General features: G+C 38.1%; 2 protein-coding genes across 9 annotated transcripts in view; both read left to right on the top strand.

Annotated features, from left to right (window-relative positions):
• The window catches only part of LYRM9 (LYR motif containing 9), a 29,345-nt gene extending 24,121 nt beyond the window's left edge, over positions 1-5,224 (top strand). For all 7 annotated transcript variants that reach the window (XM_042879604.1, XM_042879602.1, XM_042879603.1 and 4 more), the window contains 4 exons: positions 2,022-2,162; positions 2,987-3,079; positions 4,264-4,337; positions 5,065-5,224. In XM_042879604.1, coding sequence (XP_042735538.1) covers positions 2,037-2,162; positions 2,987-3,079; positions 4,264-4,281 — 237 coding nt within the window. In that variant the 5' untranslated portion in view covers positions 2,022-2,036 and the 3' untranslated portion in view covers positions 4,282-4,337; positions 5,065-5,224. The remainder of the gene's footprint in view (positions 1-2,021; positions 2,163-2,986; positions 3,080-4,263; positions 4,338-5,064) is intronic.
• Positions 5,087-15,348, top strand: part of NOS2 (nitric oxide synthase 2) — a 32,401-nt gene continuing 22,139 nt past the window's right edge. Inside the window, exon 1 of one of the 2 annotated variants that reach the window (XM_042879599.1) lies at positions 5,087-5,172. The gene's annotated coding sequence lies outside the window, so the exon portion shown is untranslated. Of the gene's footprint in view, positions 5,173-5,325; positions 6,544-15,348 lie in introns of those variants that run through there. The other variant, XM_042879598.1, reaches the window with a different exon arrangement.

The raw sequence follows: 15,348 nt of genomic DNA, 5'->3' as shown, positions 1-15,348 counted from the left end.
CATTTGTACCTACTTGATTTCACCACAGTCTGTTTTGCTTTACTAAAAGTGGAGATCACAGCAGTAGATGTCTCATAATGATGGACATTTTGTAGATACTCGGTGAACAGCTTTTTGCCACCGTGAGAAGTACCAGTGTCTGCAAGTGTTCATATTGCAGGTGCTTAGAAAGATGATTTTTAAATGTTCCAGCATTATTGTCCTATGGTATTTATTCTGTTCTGCTTCAAAATTCTTGAGAGATACTAATTCCGTAGCAGATGGGAACAAATCTGTATCACGTTCAACAGAAAATTTCCACTGTCCTGGTCACTTTTCACCCTTATAGATATATATTTTTTAAATATAAATGTAGATGTCTGTTTGTGGGGTTTTATTTTAAGCCGACAAACCCTGTCCTCTTGTAGTTATAAGACAGTGTTCAACTGGAGCAGTTTTTTGCTAATGTCAGGAGCTGTAGCTGCTTGGCAACTGAATGGATGTAAGGAAATCTAAGGTATGACCCTTTCAAATCTGTGAGAAAGTTAATGTGAGTTCTGAATGAATATTTTATGAAATCTGGAGAGATTAGAGCACAGTGTCTGATTCAAGGGTGCGGTGTTCCTGCAGGAGATGTTGGAAGGTACCAGGAACTTTATTCTCTGGTTCTTTCAGAACATCAAAGAAATTAAAATAGTCGTATGGATGATGAAATGTAAACCTCCATAACCTCCTCCTTCCTAATGGGGGTCACTTAAACAATTCTTCCAGTTTTTAGTACATTTGTGATAGGACCTGCATGGGTTGTGTTATACTGCGAGATCAGCTCTGAGCTGACTGAAAGCAGCCGCTTACAGCAGGCTTTGTTTTGGCCTACACAAAGCTCTGAGGTGTTGCACGTACTGTGCTATTTCTTAAAGGGTTGTTGTGAAATACGTTTGGATCCAAAGTACTTAGAAATGATGCAGTTTAGATTTAAATTTCTGCCTTTGCTTTTTTCCTGTGCATCTTCCAAACTGTTGAAGTATTGCAGCCTATTAGGAATAATCAGTTTGATTCCTAGCAGCCCATGCATAGGATGGTTACTGTGGTACTGTACTCAGAAGTTGGCCAAAGACGTTGCTTAAGAGCAGGAAAACGTAACTAAATCCAAGCGATGGGTATTATAGCGGGTGCTACAGTGCTGACGTACACCTTCGTTATTCAGATACTTATGTATTATCTTTGTTCTTAAAAGAGTAATGATGTAGAAGTGCTATTTTCCAAATGTTAATTTAGTTCTCTGCAGATGGCAGACATCTGTTAAATGACAAGTCCTTTATTTGAGTAGCACTTCATATAGCTCGGATGGACGTATTGGTGCAATACATAGATGGAGTTGCTGAGGTGACACTTGCTAGATTTGTTCGTTTTCTGTTGCTGTTCCAAAAAACAGAAAATTTCAAAGCTCAGTATTTTTTGCATATCTTCTGTATTTTGAGTTAAAGCTTGACATCCACAAGCCAGTCGGCAGCGTACTCCTGAGAGAGTCACAATGCTAGGAAATATTTTTAAATTACTACATAACTCATAGCAATTATCAAGGCCCTAATTCTACAGTGTCACCATGTGGATGAGCTCTTACAGATACTCACAGGAAACACTGCAAGCTTTTATGAGCCTCAGGACCATCGTGGCTTGACAAGCAGATAGCTCTCTTGGAGCTGCCAGTACTCCTTTATTTTCTGTCATTGCTTTTTTTGTTGTTTGTTTGTTTTGGGGGGAGGATGGTCGTTCCTGTTTTCTTTTTTACTAGGAAAATACTAGCACTGTATTACAATATAGCTTAGTGTCGCAGTAGTAAAGTGATCTTCTCTGCATATTTGTTTGTAAGCCAAGCAAGTTTCATATTGTTTTCTTCTAAAGATTTTTTCAAGTTATGGTGCTAAGTTTTAATTTACATGCCTTGCTTTTGTTGTTGTAAAACTGCCTTATGCTTTTATTACTGCATTTTTGATAAAACTCAGTGAGTATCCTGACTTGTGTTCTTGATTTTTCTACAGCTGAAAAGCTTGGTAATGGCTCCACTACCCAATGCTGGGTCAGTTCGGAACGCTCTGCAGTTGTACCGTTATTTGCTCCGATGCTGTAAGCAGCTTCCTGAAGAGAATATTCGTCAGCATTACAGACATGCCATCAGGCAGGTGAGAAATGTAATTCTTTTCTGTTATTGAGTTCACAGTTGTGTTGTAGGTCTTTTGTGGTGTGGTTTTTTTTTTTTTTTTTTTTTTTTTTTAATCCTACAATTTGGACCAATTTCTTATAACTCCTTGAAATTTAAAGCAAATTCTTCTGTAGGCTTGAAACCTCCGTGGGTTCAGAGGATTATACAGGGATTATGTGAAGGAGCATTTGATTTTTGTTTGCTTTCCTTCGCTTTCTTGTCAGTTCTTGTGTTAGTCAAGATAGTGAACAACAATTGTTTATTTATTTACCTGGCCACGTCCTTTTGGTAATACTTGCTAGTTCCCCATCTGGGGTTGTTTTCCACAACAGGTGTTCATATGGAGGTTATTTAATGCCTTTGATTATACCTATTGTCCTGTGTCTCTTGCAGTTTTACTGTAACAGCAACTTCAAGGAAACTTCACCATGCAGTGACTTACTTAGGTCTTGTTGAATTTACTGGGATGTTACATGCTTTCTAAACCAGAGCTTGTACCTCTATGCATTTCTACATTAAGATACCTTGATTGTTGTTCCAAAGTGAAGTTCTCATAGTTTCTGATCATCTTTTTGGTGCTTTTCTGGCCATAATGTGTGAAAAGAGTAAAACATTTTATATGGAAAATACATTTGATAAGCCTTGTTATGGAAATAGTGTGGGCAGGTGCTGTGATGAATATTTTTACATCTTCAAATCAAAAGTTTGGCGTGAAATTTTCTTTGGGGTTTAAAAGTGATCTTTATTTAAACAACGGTGCGTTGGGCTGACTGTCAGTGTAACGCTTGAAATTAAATGTTGCAGAGTTTCAAAGTTCATGCTGATGAAGATGATCCTGATAGAATACAGCAAATTATTAAGAGAGCCATTGAGGATGCTGACTGGATCATGAACAAAGTAAGTGCATCAGATTGTCTAAGCTTTTCTCTGACTCAGTTCAAAATGAAGAAAACATTGCAAAGCAAATTATGAACAGCATACTGTTGTACAAACTGTTGTTTGGGACACTGAAGTATCCAGGTGAAAGGAAATGTCTGCTGTGTTTATGATTGCAGTGGTTCCTGTTTCAAAATTCACCTTTGCCAATGTAAAATTAAGTGTATTATTTAGAACCATTCGTGTTTTAAGTTAGTCTACGTGTAACTTGTTGTCATTAAGAATTACAGTAAATTTCCACAGTGGTGGCTAGTATGAACCTATCACAGAGGAAAGATGTGGAATTTTTGCAAGTCACAGTTCGTTGATACTCACTTGCTGCATTCCTAACAGGAATCTATCCTCTCTTAGTCATTTTGTTGTATTTGCAGAATGTTGTTTTCTCAAGTCTTGTCTGTGGCTGTGCAGATCAGGGACAGACAGCACAGAAAATTACCACAAAACTGTGGTAATCCATCTACTCATAGTTATCACCCACTGGAAATGCATCTTTATTATCATAGTAGCTCAAAATATCACTCAGTTCTACAAGGTCCACATCAATGTATCCTAGCTGAAAAATTGTGGAATGACAAACCAGATAATTAAATAAAAGAATGTACTTTGTATGCCAGTAGACAGCTGAGAGTATATGGGCTTCCTTGGATTTAAATCTGTCTGGTGGGCGTGACATGTTAACATGGATTTCTGAGTATAATGAAACAAGTCAAAATTCCACTTGCTCTAAGTATCTGTGATTTAATCTACTAAATGACTGTTAAGTCCTTATCTCTGCCAGTCTGTGAAATCCAAATAAGAATTCTTACAGGAGCAAGCTCAGATTAGTCATAGATTACAAAATTATAGTAGTAGCTAAATCCCAGCAGTTACAGTCTAGTAAATAACTGTCTGTGCATGAATCAGATTTTGTTCGCCATGCAACTATGAAAAGCATCATTCAGATCCTGCAGCTGAAAGGAAGATCAGATGCAGTGTTCGTGAGAAAGCAAATGTCTCCATTATTTTATATTGTAGTTAGAAAGCCCATCACATCTCTGAACTGCATCTGAGACAATTTTGTGTGGATGAGTAGACTTGTAAATCTCTGACAGTCATTGCTTTTAGTTATGCATTTTTCTCCACTAATAACTTTTTTTTCCCTTCAGTATAAAAAGCAGAAGTAGAAGAAGGATGAAGACAAGAATGTCATTGGTAAACATCCTTAGATGACATCAGTCGAGTAAGTCCAGTACTATGGTATAGTTATTGCTTGCAATTTTACCTAATGCAAATACAGTAATATTTCTAAAGCCATTTGAGGTAATAGTTAATTGACACAGCCTAGGTTCAAAGCATCAGCATGTATAATTACAAACCTTAGTTTGAAGCTAAACTTCCCTACGGTTTGCACAGGCCAGAACATTTCTCAGGAAAAATAAGTGAGCATGAAAGCGTAATGCAGTACAAGTAATTAATAAATAAATATTGCTCTATTGTTCATGTCTGAGTTATTCCCATGTGGAAAAACCTAACTGTGTGTAAAGGTCTGTACTGAGAGCCTGCAGATTTGGAAAGTGCTCATTCAGGATAAGAGCAAGTTTCTCTTCACTTGATTGTGCATTAAATTACACTGTTAGATCTGGATTCTCGGTGGTATAACACACACTAAGTGCATCAAATAGTAAATTTTTTGTTTGCTAGCAATGTTCTTCTGTTGAAGTACCAATGGGTTGGGTTTAGGCTTATGTTTATGCAATGTTCATCTTTAGTAGCAGAGAGAAGGGCGTAGGTCACTGAGTGGGGAACATTGTCATAAGGGCTTTAAGCCCATCTGAAGCTTGAACTGCAATATCCTGTTGGTATCCAGGTTGATTGGTCTCGCCTGTTGTCCCTTCATACAGACATCTTCATTCTACTCTGTAGGTTTACACTTGAACTGATGTTTGTCTTTTCTTATTTTAATACAGTTGCATGTTCCCTGTGACCCTAATTTCTACACTCTCCAGAAAAGACTCCATTCAGCTGAGTTCTGTGCGCTCAATGGCATGATCACTGAAACGTGCAACCTTACACAGGTATAAAGGCTTTCACATCTTTTTGAATTGTGCAATAAACATCCTTTAAAAATGGGGAGTCTGTGTTCTTTTTAAAAAGGAGACCATAATTTCACTGCCCTAATAAATTTTCATTGGTTAAAAACTCAAAAGAAACACTAGTTGTCTTAGTCAAATTTAGGGAGGTATGGGTTTCCTTCCACTGCATCTTCTTTGTAGCTGTACTTGGAACTTTCTGCCTCCAGATGGCAGCACGCGCTGCTGTAAATGCATGAAGTCCGAAGTATTTGAGGGTTAGATCGGTCTGTTTTTACTGTTTCCAAATTGCTGAGGTTATTCACCTGCAAAAATAGAACTAAAGTGCTAAATGAGATCTGTTATGGGCTCCAGATTTTTTTTCGTGCAGCCTAGTTCCAAGCAATCAAACAATTTCAGACAAGTGCTGTAAAAGAAATTAAGGCCATAATGTGCAAGTTTATATTATAAAGTGTTGTATCAAAATTTTTGTTTATACCTGCTCATTTTATACCCTATCATCAAGCATTCCTTCACACTGTTATTGTGGTCTACCATCATCATTGTCTTCTCTCTGGCCCTTCATCTTTCACATCTTATACGTCTTACACTTTCGTAGCTTCTGTTCTGTATCTTCTTTAATTCTGGTCTCTCTCATCTTGTCTCTCAACCTCAGTTCTTTCTCCTTTCCAGATACTTTTCTGATATTTCTGGTTGCATCAGAAGGCATTAAGGTATTACATACAGGGCACCCTACTGCTTAATTTCAAATAATAAAGAATGAAGCTAGTAGAATGGATGCAAGGATGCAAGTTTTTCTTCATATGGGGAAAACTACTTAAATACATTTTTGGAAAGTGCAGCTGTTTTGGTTTGTCTTTCCAATATAGTCTGATGCAAGGTGGAGCACCGAGTGTTTCAGCCCTGACATTTGACAAGGAGTATTCAGTATGAAACCAAACACAAATAGTAAAGCTCAAACAGGTTTAAAGATAGACATAGGACTGTGTTATCTTTTAATCAAGTGCAAAAAGACAGCTGACTAGTATGAAGGTGCAGTGACAGCGATATTTCAGTACATATCGAAAACATTGGGACTCAGTAGCCGTAACAGTGTATGGAAACATACTGGTTTACCAAAATTTAGGTGTGACTCGCTCAGTAACCCTCCATTGCTTTGATTGTCCAACTTTATGTAGTAAAAAACATGTTTTGCTCAGTTAATAATTGGATGTATGTAAGAATAATATGAACATAGTATTTAATTTGTGAACAGCTCAACAGAATACAGCAAGGAGCTGTAAGGTGTAACCATGGCATGTGTGCAGCTCCAAATGCCTGAGGTGCCAGCTGAGATCTGAGATCATCAGACCAGAGGTATAAGAGTTAATTGTTATGGCAGACCAGGGACTGTGAATTTTGTCTTTGGAGTCTTTGGAGCTGGTAGAAATGTACTTCTTGTAGGGTGCAGAGGGGGAACACAGTTGAGGCAGGAGACAGTATGAGTAATGTTTTGATAATTTAAAAAAAATTTAAAATAATGAAATAATAATTTTAATGTGGTGGCTCAGTGTTATGGGATGTCTGTCATTTTTTTCATACAAAACATTTTTTCGTTTTCAAAATAACAAGCCTGTGATTTGAAGATAACTTTATTTACACTGCTACAGAACAGGTAAATTTTCTTGATAGTGGGGAGAGATAGTGCAAACAACTGTTTACTTCCTTGTAATAGTGAAAGTGACCTCAGTGTCTAAGACAGAAGCGTTTCACTAATGAGTGGACATCCAGATCTGTAGCTGAGGCTTTCTTGCCTTCAAGACATAAAACATTCTCTTCTTCAGTAGTGTAATTTGAGGTGAAATGCATTGTTTTACTCAAAATATAGATGAGAACTTGAACTCTGAAACAAAATTTGAGCAGAGATCAGTACTTCAGCCTAAAGTTGTTATCCAGAAAAATTCCTTATCAGAAGTCACTTGATTGTGGAGGTGCCCTAATTTGGTGCCCTGTTGCTCTCCCTGTTTGACCTGAGAGTTCATACAGTAAACAGAATTTTCTTCAGCTCTGTGCCTTTCTGCTTTCTGTGGCCCTGCCTGTTTCCTCAGTTATTCCATTTTTCACCAATCTCTTAATGAGGTGTTAATGTGCTGTGCTAAGGATTCTGTCAATTGCCATGAGCAGAGCCATTGCGAGAAGACTTGTACAGCTCTATGCATACCTCGATTGCTGCTGCTCATGTGGGGAAACTTAACTATTAAATCTCAGTCAGGGTTCTCTGCTGGTGGTTGCAAAGAAAATATCATTGCCAAATAGATTTGTGCATTTGTTTCCATGTTCGGCCATGTAGAATTTTTGAAGATTTTGAAGAGATGTTGGGTGCAAGTTGATAGATTGCATCCACAGTTCAACTTTGGAGCTGCTTTTCTCGTTGACTTTGCAAATAGGGCCAAGCCTATTCTGGTTACTGGTTCCTTATTTCAGTAAAAAAGAAACCCAAAGCTATTTCTGTACTTCTATATCATGCCAATTCTGGTAATAATGCACTGTTGATAGGTGTTTTATGCAATAACTGAACTTCGAAGTCCCATGTTTTGCTGTGCCTGATTATTGTTGGTGTTACCAAAGTAAACATTCAGTTACCAGTGCTGCTTTCACCGGTTTTTATTGTGTTTACAAATTAACAGTTACATTCTGGAAACAGTTTTGCAGCTGGTTTCTATAGGACCTTATGTCAATAACTTCCCGTACTGCTGGGGGTGGCCTTATCTCTCCATTGCCTTTGAACAGTTAGCTCTGTCAGTTATGCTACAGACAGGGTTTCAAGGGAGGATTGTGCAAAGCAGACATCAGAAGAAAGGAAAAGACAGTTACGAGATTTCTGCTTAATAGTTTGGGTAAATTAGTTATAATTTTTGAAGTATGGAGAAAGATTTTTGGATCACATTTCAGCTGTGGAAATTGAGAAACAAGTTCTTAGTAATTAGTTCCAGGTTATAGACTTATCAATATTGAGTTTATGGCTAGAACCAAACTTGATGCTTCACTTTCTCTCTCTCTCTCTCTCTGAAATATTGGCTGAAAATTCATGGAAAACTTCTGTACAATGTGAATATGGAAATGCCATATCTCCAAAGACTGTAACAATGACAACTTATGAGTGAGTTAGTTGAAACATTTTGTTTAGTCTGTAAGTTCTTAAGCCCAGATATATGTATTGAAGGATCTACTACTAATTACCAGTCTCAGAGCCATGCAGAATCTTTCTGTTTAGTCTTTCCTTTTTTTAGTTTCTTGATATCAGATTTTTGTACTTATAATTGTAAATATGTGGTCTATCTAAAATAAAAGAAAATATTCTACACTTTTCATACTTAAAAAGGTGTGTCTTTCTGATCACGTTTTTGTGCCAGAGATACTGATCTCAGCTCATTCTTGTTGCTGAAAGTTACTTGAGCTTTCTGTATACTGAATAAATACTTCCATCTCAAGACAGGGTTTTTGTAACGCCATTTGTCAATAACTGAATCTTTAAATCATTCTCTGTACTCTCGTGCTTTGAACTTTTTCACATGATTTATGATGTTACAGAGATAAATATATCACAGCTTTTTGTGTAGAGACACGTGAGCTTAAGAATTTGATGCTAAATAAAGATGTCTCTTCTGGGGCAGTTGGCTTATTTTCAGGTGTCATAAAGAAATGTTGTTTACTGCTATACTGTAAAGAGCAAGCGTACACAATGTTTCTGAGAAGAATATTCAGGGTGATGTTTCTTAAGGGAAGCAGTTCCTTATTTGTGGGTAACTTTCAACTTAGCATTACGAAGAGTGCCTTCATAAAAAGCTCTGATAAGGTGCAAACTGAACAAATAGCACTGTGCCTCTGAGTCGTAAATGCTCAGTATCATAACGTTCATCATCAATGTCCTTGACCATTAGCTGTAAGAACTGATCTTCCAGGCTGTGTGCTCCACAGTGTAGTATCCTTTGGTGTTATCCAATATAGCATATGTTTATTTGAAAAGTGGATGGTCTTTTTGTCACAGCTGTGTTCTAAGGGAAGTGAATAATACATGAAGATAGCTTTAAAAATTTGCTTGCTGCTTGCTTGGCCAGTTGCTTTGCTGTGGTCTTTCCTACTGCTCAGGGACCGGGTGTTTCTTCTTGACTGCAAGTCAGCTGTCATATCTTTCAACTTTTGTATTATTTGATTTAATTTATCTTATACTTCTGTTAAGCCGAGTTTTATGAAATGGTGTTAACTGAAATACACACCAGACATCAAGTATTCCTTTCAGCTTGTGATTAATCAGGGCGGGCATTAGGGAAAAAAGTCTGTTCTTTGAAGAATGTTTTGTTTTCCTCAGAGCTGTTTGCTGATATTTCAAGTAATTTTGAGCAGTTCAGAAATAGAGGGAGACATCTCTCACTCACAGCTAAGAACTTAGCAATATTTGTATTTATCATTAATTGAAGGTATCCCTGGCATATACATTTTGAAAGAAACCTTGTGTGCTTAAGTAACCTCTAGAGTATGAGGAGGAGAATTCTGGACCTACTGTTTATTGTCCTGATGTGGGAACTGGGAGGCCTAGTAGGTTAATTGCTTATCCTGCTGCTGTCAACCTGGATGCCTTATTTTTTTTTCCTCAACTAATTGTATTCTGCATCACTCCATTTAGAAAAGGATTAACTCGAATTTCGAACCAATTACTTCTGAGCAAACGTTATTTGTATGTCTTAACAACTTTATATAAAATACTCTTTCCTCTGCTGCACTTTTTTTTTAATTTAAATACTAGTGTACTCTGCGTTCTTATATTATTATAGCTTATTTTTTGCACAGTTTTTCATATCCTTCCATGTATCTTAAAAGAAGCTTTAAAATAGTGTTTATTTCCTGCTGTTCTGCAGAACACATTCTAAAAGCAAATATTAAGAGTTATAAAATTAACAATTCTTGCAACTGATTGATTTCCATTCTTCATTAGGTAATATGACACAGGAGTCTTACTTTCATTTTCTCAGTGTTATTTAATTGACAGAAAGTCAGCTGGTATGAAACAAGGAACAAGGAAAACAGTTTTGTTTCAAAACATCAAACATCATAGGGGGCCACAAAAATGACCCTGGGGGTGGAACACCTCCCCTATGAGGACAGGCTGAGAGAGCTGGTCTGTTCAGCCTGGAGAAGAGAAGGCTCCAGGTAGACCTGAGAGCGGCCTTCCAAAATCTAAAGTGAGGTTGTAAGGAGGAAGGGGGCAGACTCTTTAGCAAGGTCTGTTGTGATTGACCATGAGGATACAGTTTCAAACTAAGAAAGGGGAGATTTAGTTTGGGTGTAAGGAGATAGATAGGGTGATGAGGCACTGGAACAGATTGCCCAGATAGGTGGTGGTGCCCCATCCCTTGAAACGCTCAAGGTCAGGCTGGACCAGGCTCTGAGCATCTGGTTGAGCCGTGAATGTCCGTTCATTGCAGGGGAGTTGGATGGACTAGATGACCCTTAAGGGTCCCTTCCAACTCAATTCTTTGATTGTTGGGATCAAAGTTAGTAGACTGGAAAATGATAGCAGACACAGGCGTAGGCAGTGTTTCCTGGTGACTCCTTCAGGATGCTCATTAATCTAAGGACTGAGTTTTCTTCCTATAAATAACATCTTTGGTTTTCCATGGTTGCGTAACTGCAAGAGCTTGTTTTATTTTCTGTTTTCAAATCCCTTTAGAGGTCACAAAGCAGTGTGTTTAATTGTTTATAGTGGAGAATGCAGGCAGTTATTGAATTGCAGGCTCTACTTGAAGAGCTCTGCAGAAGTTGTCCTCTGTTAGCTGGAAGTACATCAAACAGGTGGTAGCTCTATAGCCAAGATTTTCAAAAGTAATTCTCGCATTGCTTGTAGGCACTTGGGAGACCTTAAGAATTATGCTTTAGTTAGTCTTGTCTGTTTCACTGTATTACCATATTGCCTCAGAACAGTAAGATCACTTTTCTTGACAGCTGTTTCATATTCTATCTTATCCTTTGGAATTACGTATGCGGGTCTCTGCCTTACTCTCTATATAGAAAGGCATAACTGCAACTACAATTAACAACTAGGTTGAAAGCTTCAAGATGGAGTAAACAACAGTGCAAAGTGGATCTGGATACTTTGTGTGACGGTGTTTTGCTTTTAGGAACCAAGGCAATTAGAACTTTTACCTTGTCTGCCCTATCTCACGTACTCTTTCTCTTCCCCTCCCAACACTGTCTTTCTTTAGCCTGCTGATTTCAGTGCTCAGTGCACCTCTCTGACTGATCAGAACTTTATTGGCGAGTAAGAGTAGGATGGTTGTTCCCCTACTACTTGCATGACTGAATTAGGAAGATACTAAGATGGTCAAAGCTGGTTTACAATCATTTAAGGAGCACAGCTTAGAAGTAAATAGAAATCCAAATTCTGCTCCCGATGGACGTAATACAACCAGCAGTATTTTACACAGTTATATGCTGCTGAGTCTGGTAATTTCTTATTGATTAAATACTGATATCTTGAAGAGATTTTGTGAATTGAGAACTTTAAGGAATGGATTGCAAATCCCTGTCCTGTATAATTTATTCATTATCCTTAGTTACTTCATAAGCAAAAATGAAAGTTTTACAGCTTGCATAATACAAAGAATTTATATGCTATGAAAGGCAGCATAAGAAATAACATGAATGAAAATCCAGGACAGAACAGGAACAGAAAATCCAAGAACAGAATCATCAACTCATCTAACAAAGGCGCTTTGATTTAAAACAGGTTGTATAACAAACCGGACCCTTTAGCATCTGACTGTATTGTATCATATGTGTGATTTTTTTTTTTATTCACTACTTAAGAATTCTTTTCTTATTTATTTCTCATAGAGATCACAAGTTGTAATGGTATAACTTTGATCTGCAGGAGTCTGTAACACTCTTAAGAGCCTTGTGTTCATAGAGAACGCTTGGTAAAGGAAGCACTGAGGTAAACCTTGTCTGTATGTATTAGTCTATAATCATAGAATTGCTTGAATGAAAAAAGCTGCCATATGTGAGCTTTCACTTGATTCCTTATCCAGAACTATCAGACATGGTATGGATGGGAAATGAGGGTAATGTCATTATATACTTTGGAAGTCATCTTAACTGATATGGCACTCCGCCAAATCAATACATTCTTAACTCTGAGGATTTCTTTCTTTTTGCTAAAAAGTGAGAGAAGGAAATAACATTGAGATTTTAGTCTCATACTGGTAGGGGACTGTTCTGAACTGGACAGTGTTGTAAAGGTGCAGAAAATTCCCCTTTACAGTCCCTCCTGCCAAGTCTCAGAGGACTAAGCTAAAACTAGTCGTTGTGAACACAAGATGAGGCAAGAACATGCTGGAAGAATTATTTCTGTCACTCAGGAATGTTGTTAGTCCTGTGAACAGCTCCTTTTGCTTTGGTGGCTGTGGTCCAAATAGCCCTTACTGCAATGGCTATATGAAACATTTAGACAGGTAAATGTCTTTTGCATCCTATTCCTTTGTGAATAGGGGCAAAAATTGTTACACATAAGAGCACCTGCTAATTAATTTGTTCCTCTAATGTTTTCATTAGGACAGTTTATTACATATTAAACCCAATGACTTTGCCTTATTCATAATTCAGTCTGTAACTTTTTAGAATCAGACTTTACTGTATATCAGCACAGATTCTTTCACACGTTTGTTTTGTTGTTTTTTTTTTTTAATGAATTTTCTAACTCAAAAGTTGTTCTCCCTTCTAAAATCAGCTTCAAATGTGGTCTTTCATGTCAGTATGTTCAAGAGTTGTTTGGATAAGCAGTGCATTTTTTTTGCTCCCAAAAAATAACTGAAATAAAACTGAATAGACAACCCCAACCTGAAACTATTAAAGAAGGTAGGATTGGAAAAGAGGCTCAATCAGACTACCTGCATCTTTTGTGCTACAATACTTGGTTCAGCTTGGGCTCCAGTACAAGAAAGAGCCTGCTAAATGAGTGAATTCAGTGGAGGGATACTAAGATGGTTAGGGCCTGGGGGATGTGCCTCATGAGAGGAAGCTGAAGGGACTGGGCTTGTACTGCCTGGGGATGAAAAGACCCTGGGCACCTGGTAGCAGCTTCTGGGACCTCTGAGGGAATGGAGCTGTGTTCTTCACAGCTGCGTGCAGCAGGAGGATGAAAAGCAATGAACAGGAACTGAAATAAGATTGGACTGGTTATAAGGTACAACTTTTCCCTGAGAGGACACGGTTGGACTAGCTGATCTTAGTGTTCTTTTCCAACTGCGTTGATTCTGTGACTGTCTAGCAATGTCACAGGTTGCCTGTCATTGTTGTCCAGTCTTGTTCCTTGGAAGTTTTTGAGACCAGCCTGGATTGAGTCCCGAGCCTCCTCCTCTGACCTGGTTGCCAACCCTGCTTTGGGTAGAGGATAGATTCGAAGAGCTGCTGAGGTACATTTCAATCTTAATTTTCCTGTAACCCTACTAAATTCCTGTTGCTGTTAGGAATCGCATGGAGATTATATCACAGTCCGTGGTAGATTGAAAAACAAAATCATTTCTGGTAAATATAAGTCTGTCAAACTGAATTTATCCAAAGGAATCTCCATGGTTAGAAAAAAGAGCATACGTTACACTGCGCAGGCAGTCTGTGAAGATGGGCTGTCAAAAACTGAAAGCTGAGGCTGCACATAGCTGATCTCAGATCCCTTTTCCAGATTTGAATTTTTCCTAAGCGTTGCTTTGTTTCAGAAGGCTAATCTGTGGGCTTAGAGATAGCACTGAACCACAACTGGGGCTGATACAAAAGGTAGGTAATTAATGTGGTCAGGAGAATGAGATTTCGCTTTTCTAGATGTGGGGAATGTTCCCATGGTGTTTTCCTTCCTGGTCTTCCTATACTTTTAATCTCTTTTCTTATCAAACAGATAAGTGGACAGAGACAGTATCAACACAGAAATATTAGGCAGTTTTTGAGAAAAGTTTCCAGCTGGCATTTTAGAAACCAAGTAGGGAGAGAGTAGGTTTGGCCTTGATGAGGAGTTCTGTACCCTTCCAAGATCAGTCAGTGGTCTGTTATCATTAAATAAGAGCACATTTGCTATTCTGTAGCTCACTGTTAGTTCTTGGGGAAAAAATATATTTTTGCATGAGGTAGTTGTAAAGTCACATTTCTTTACACCACAGCTATGACCAAAACAAATTGCAGTACCAGAGGTGAGAAACCTTGTTCTGTGCATTTTCCCCATCCATGTGCCAGCTTTTGTTTATGGTCCTGAGAGTGTTCAGTAAGCTAAATATAATGAAATTTTGTCATGGAATGCAAGGCGCAGAGCCCAGCGAACAGCCACATACAGACTACCAATCAAATGCCAGGTGCTGTTTTACTTTTTCACTTTAAATCTGCTGGTAACTGACCTTTACTGCTGCAATTCTGAGTCAGTACTTTTTGGAAGACGTGTCAGCTTGAGGCAACGTGCACTCAGGCACAGAGAAATGTGATTATTGGTTGTCTGGTTGCTTTCGTCCTCCTCTACTTCCTTGTTATGTCCACACCCAGGAATTTTTTGAAAAAATGACCGATTAAGGGATTTTATGATATTGCTGCACTTTTAAACATGGCCTGACTCTTATGATTTGTAGGCAGGAAGAGATGGGTTTACTGGCATAGCTTTTCTAGCTTTCATTTTCACTCTGGTGTTACCATCATGAAATTTTCCACTTTGCCTCATCATTGTTTGCCTAGACTGGGCGATGACGAATGAAACCTTACATTTTTCACCCTAAAACTGCTTTTTAATATACTTTAAATGTGCATAAAGTCAAAAGGGTCCGGACGGTAGATCTGTAAAGTGTCTCAACCTGAGCCTGTGATTCCAGTCTATGGCTTTTACATTTTTTCACCTAAATTAATTGCAGCAAATCAATCAGTTTGGAGTCTTATATTTTGATTAAAAAAAAATAGGCACTTTTTCCATGTCTCCATTACACAGTTGAAGGAGTGTGAGGAAGTAGAAATTTCTAGTCTATGCTATTTTGTAATTCTCTGTGGGATGTGGACTTCTCACCATTTCCATCTCCATTCTGTGGTGAAATGACGTTTTCAATGTATTTCACCCATGAGAGCTTTAAGGCCAATGACACTTTAGCATACCCAAGTGAGATT

The sequence above is a fragment of the Lagopus leucura genome, unplaced genomic scaffold (genome assembly GCF_019238085.1).
Source record: "Lagopus leucura isolate 7727_CA_CO unplaced genomic scaffold, USGS_WTPT01 Super-Scaffold_100024, whole genome shotgun sequence".
In the NCBI taxonomy this organism is placed as follows: domain Eukaryota; kingdom Metazoa; phylum Chordata; class Aves; order Galliformes; family Phasianidae; genus Lagopus; species Lagopus leucura.
This window is presented reverse-complemented; position numbering and strand designations above follow the sequence as displayed.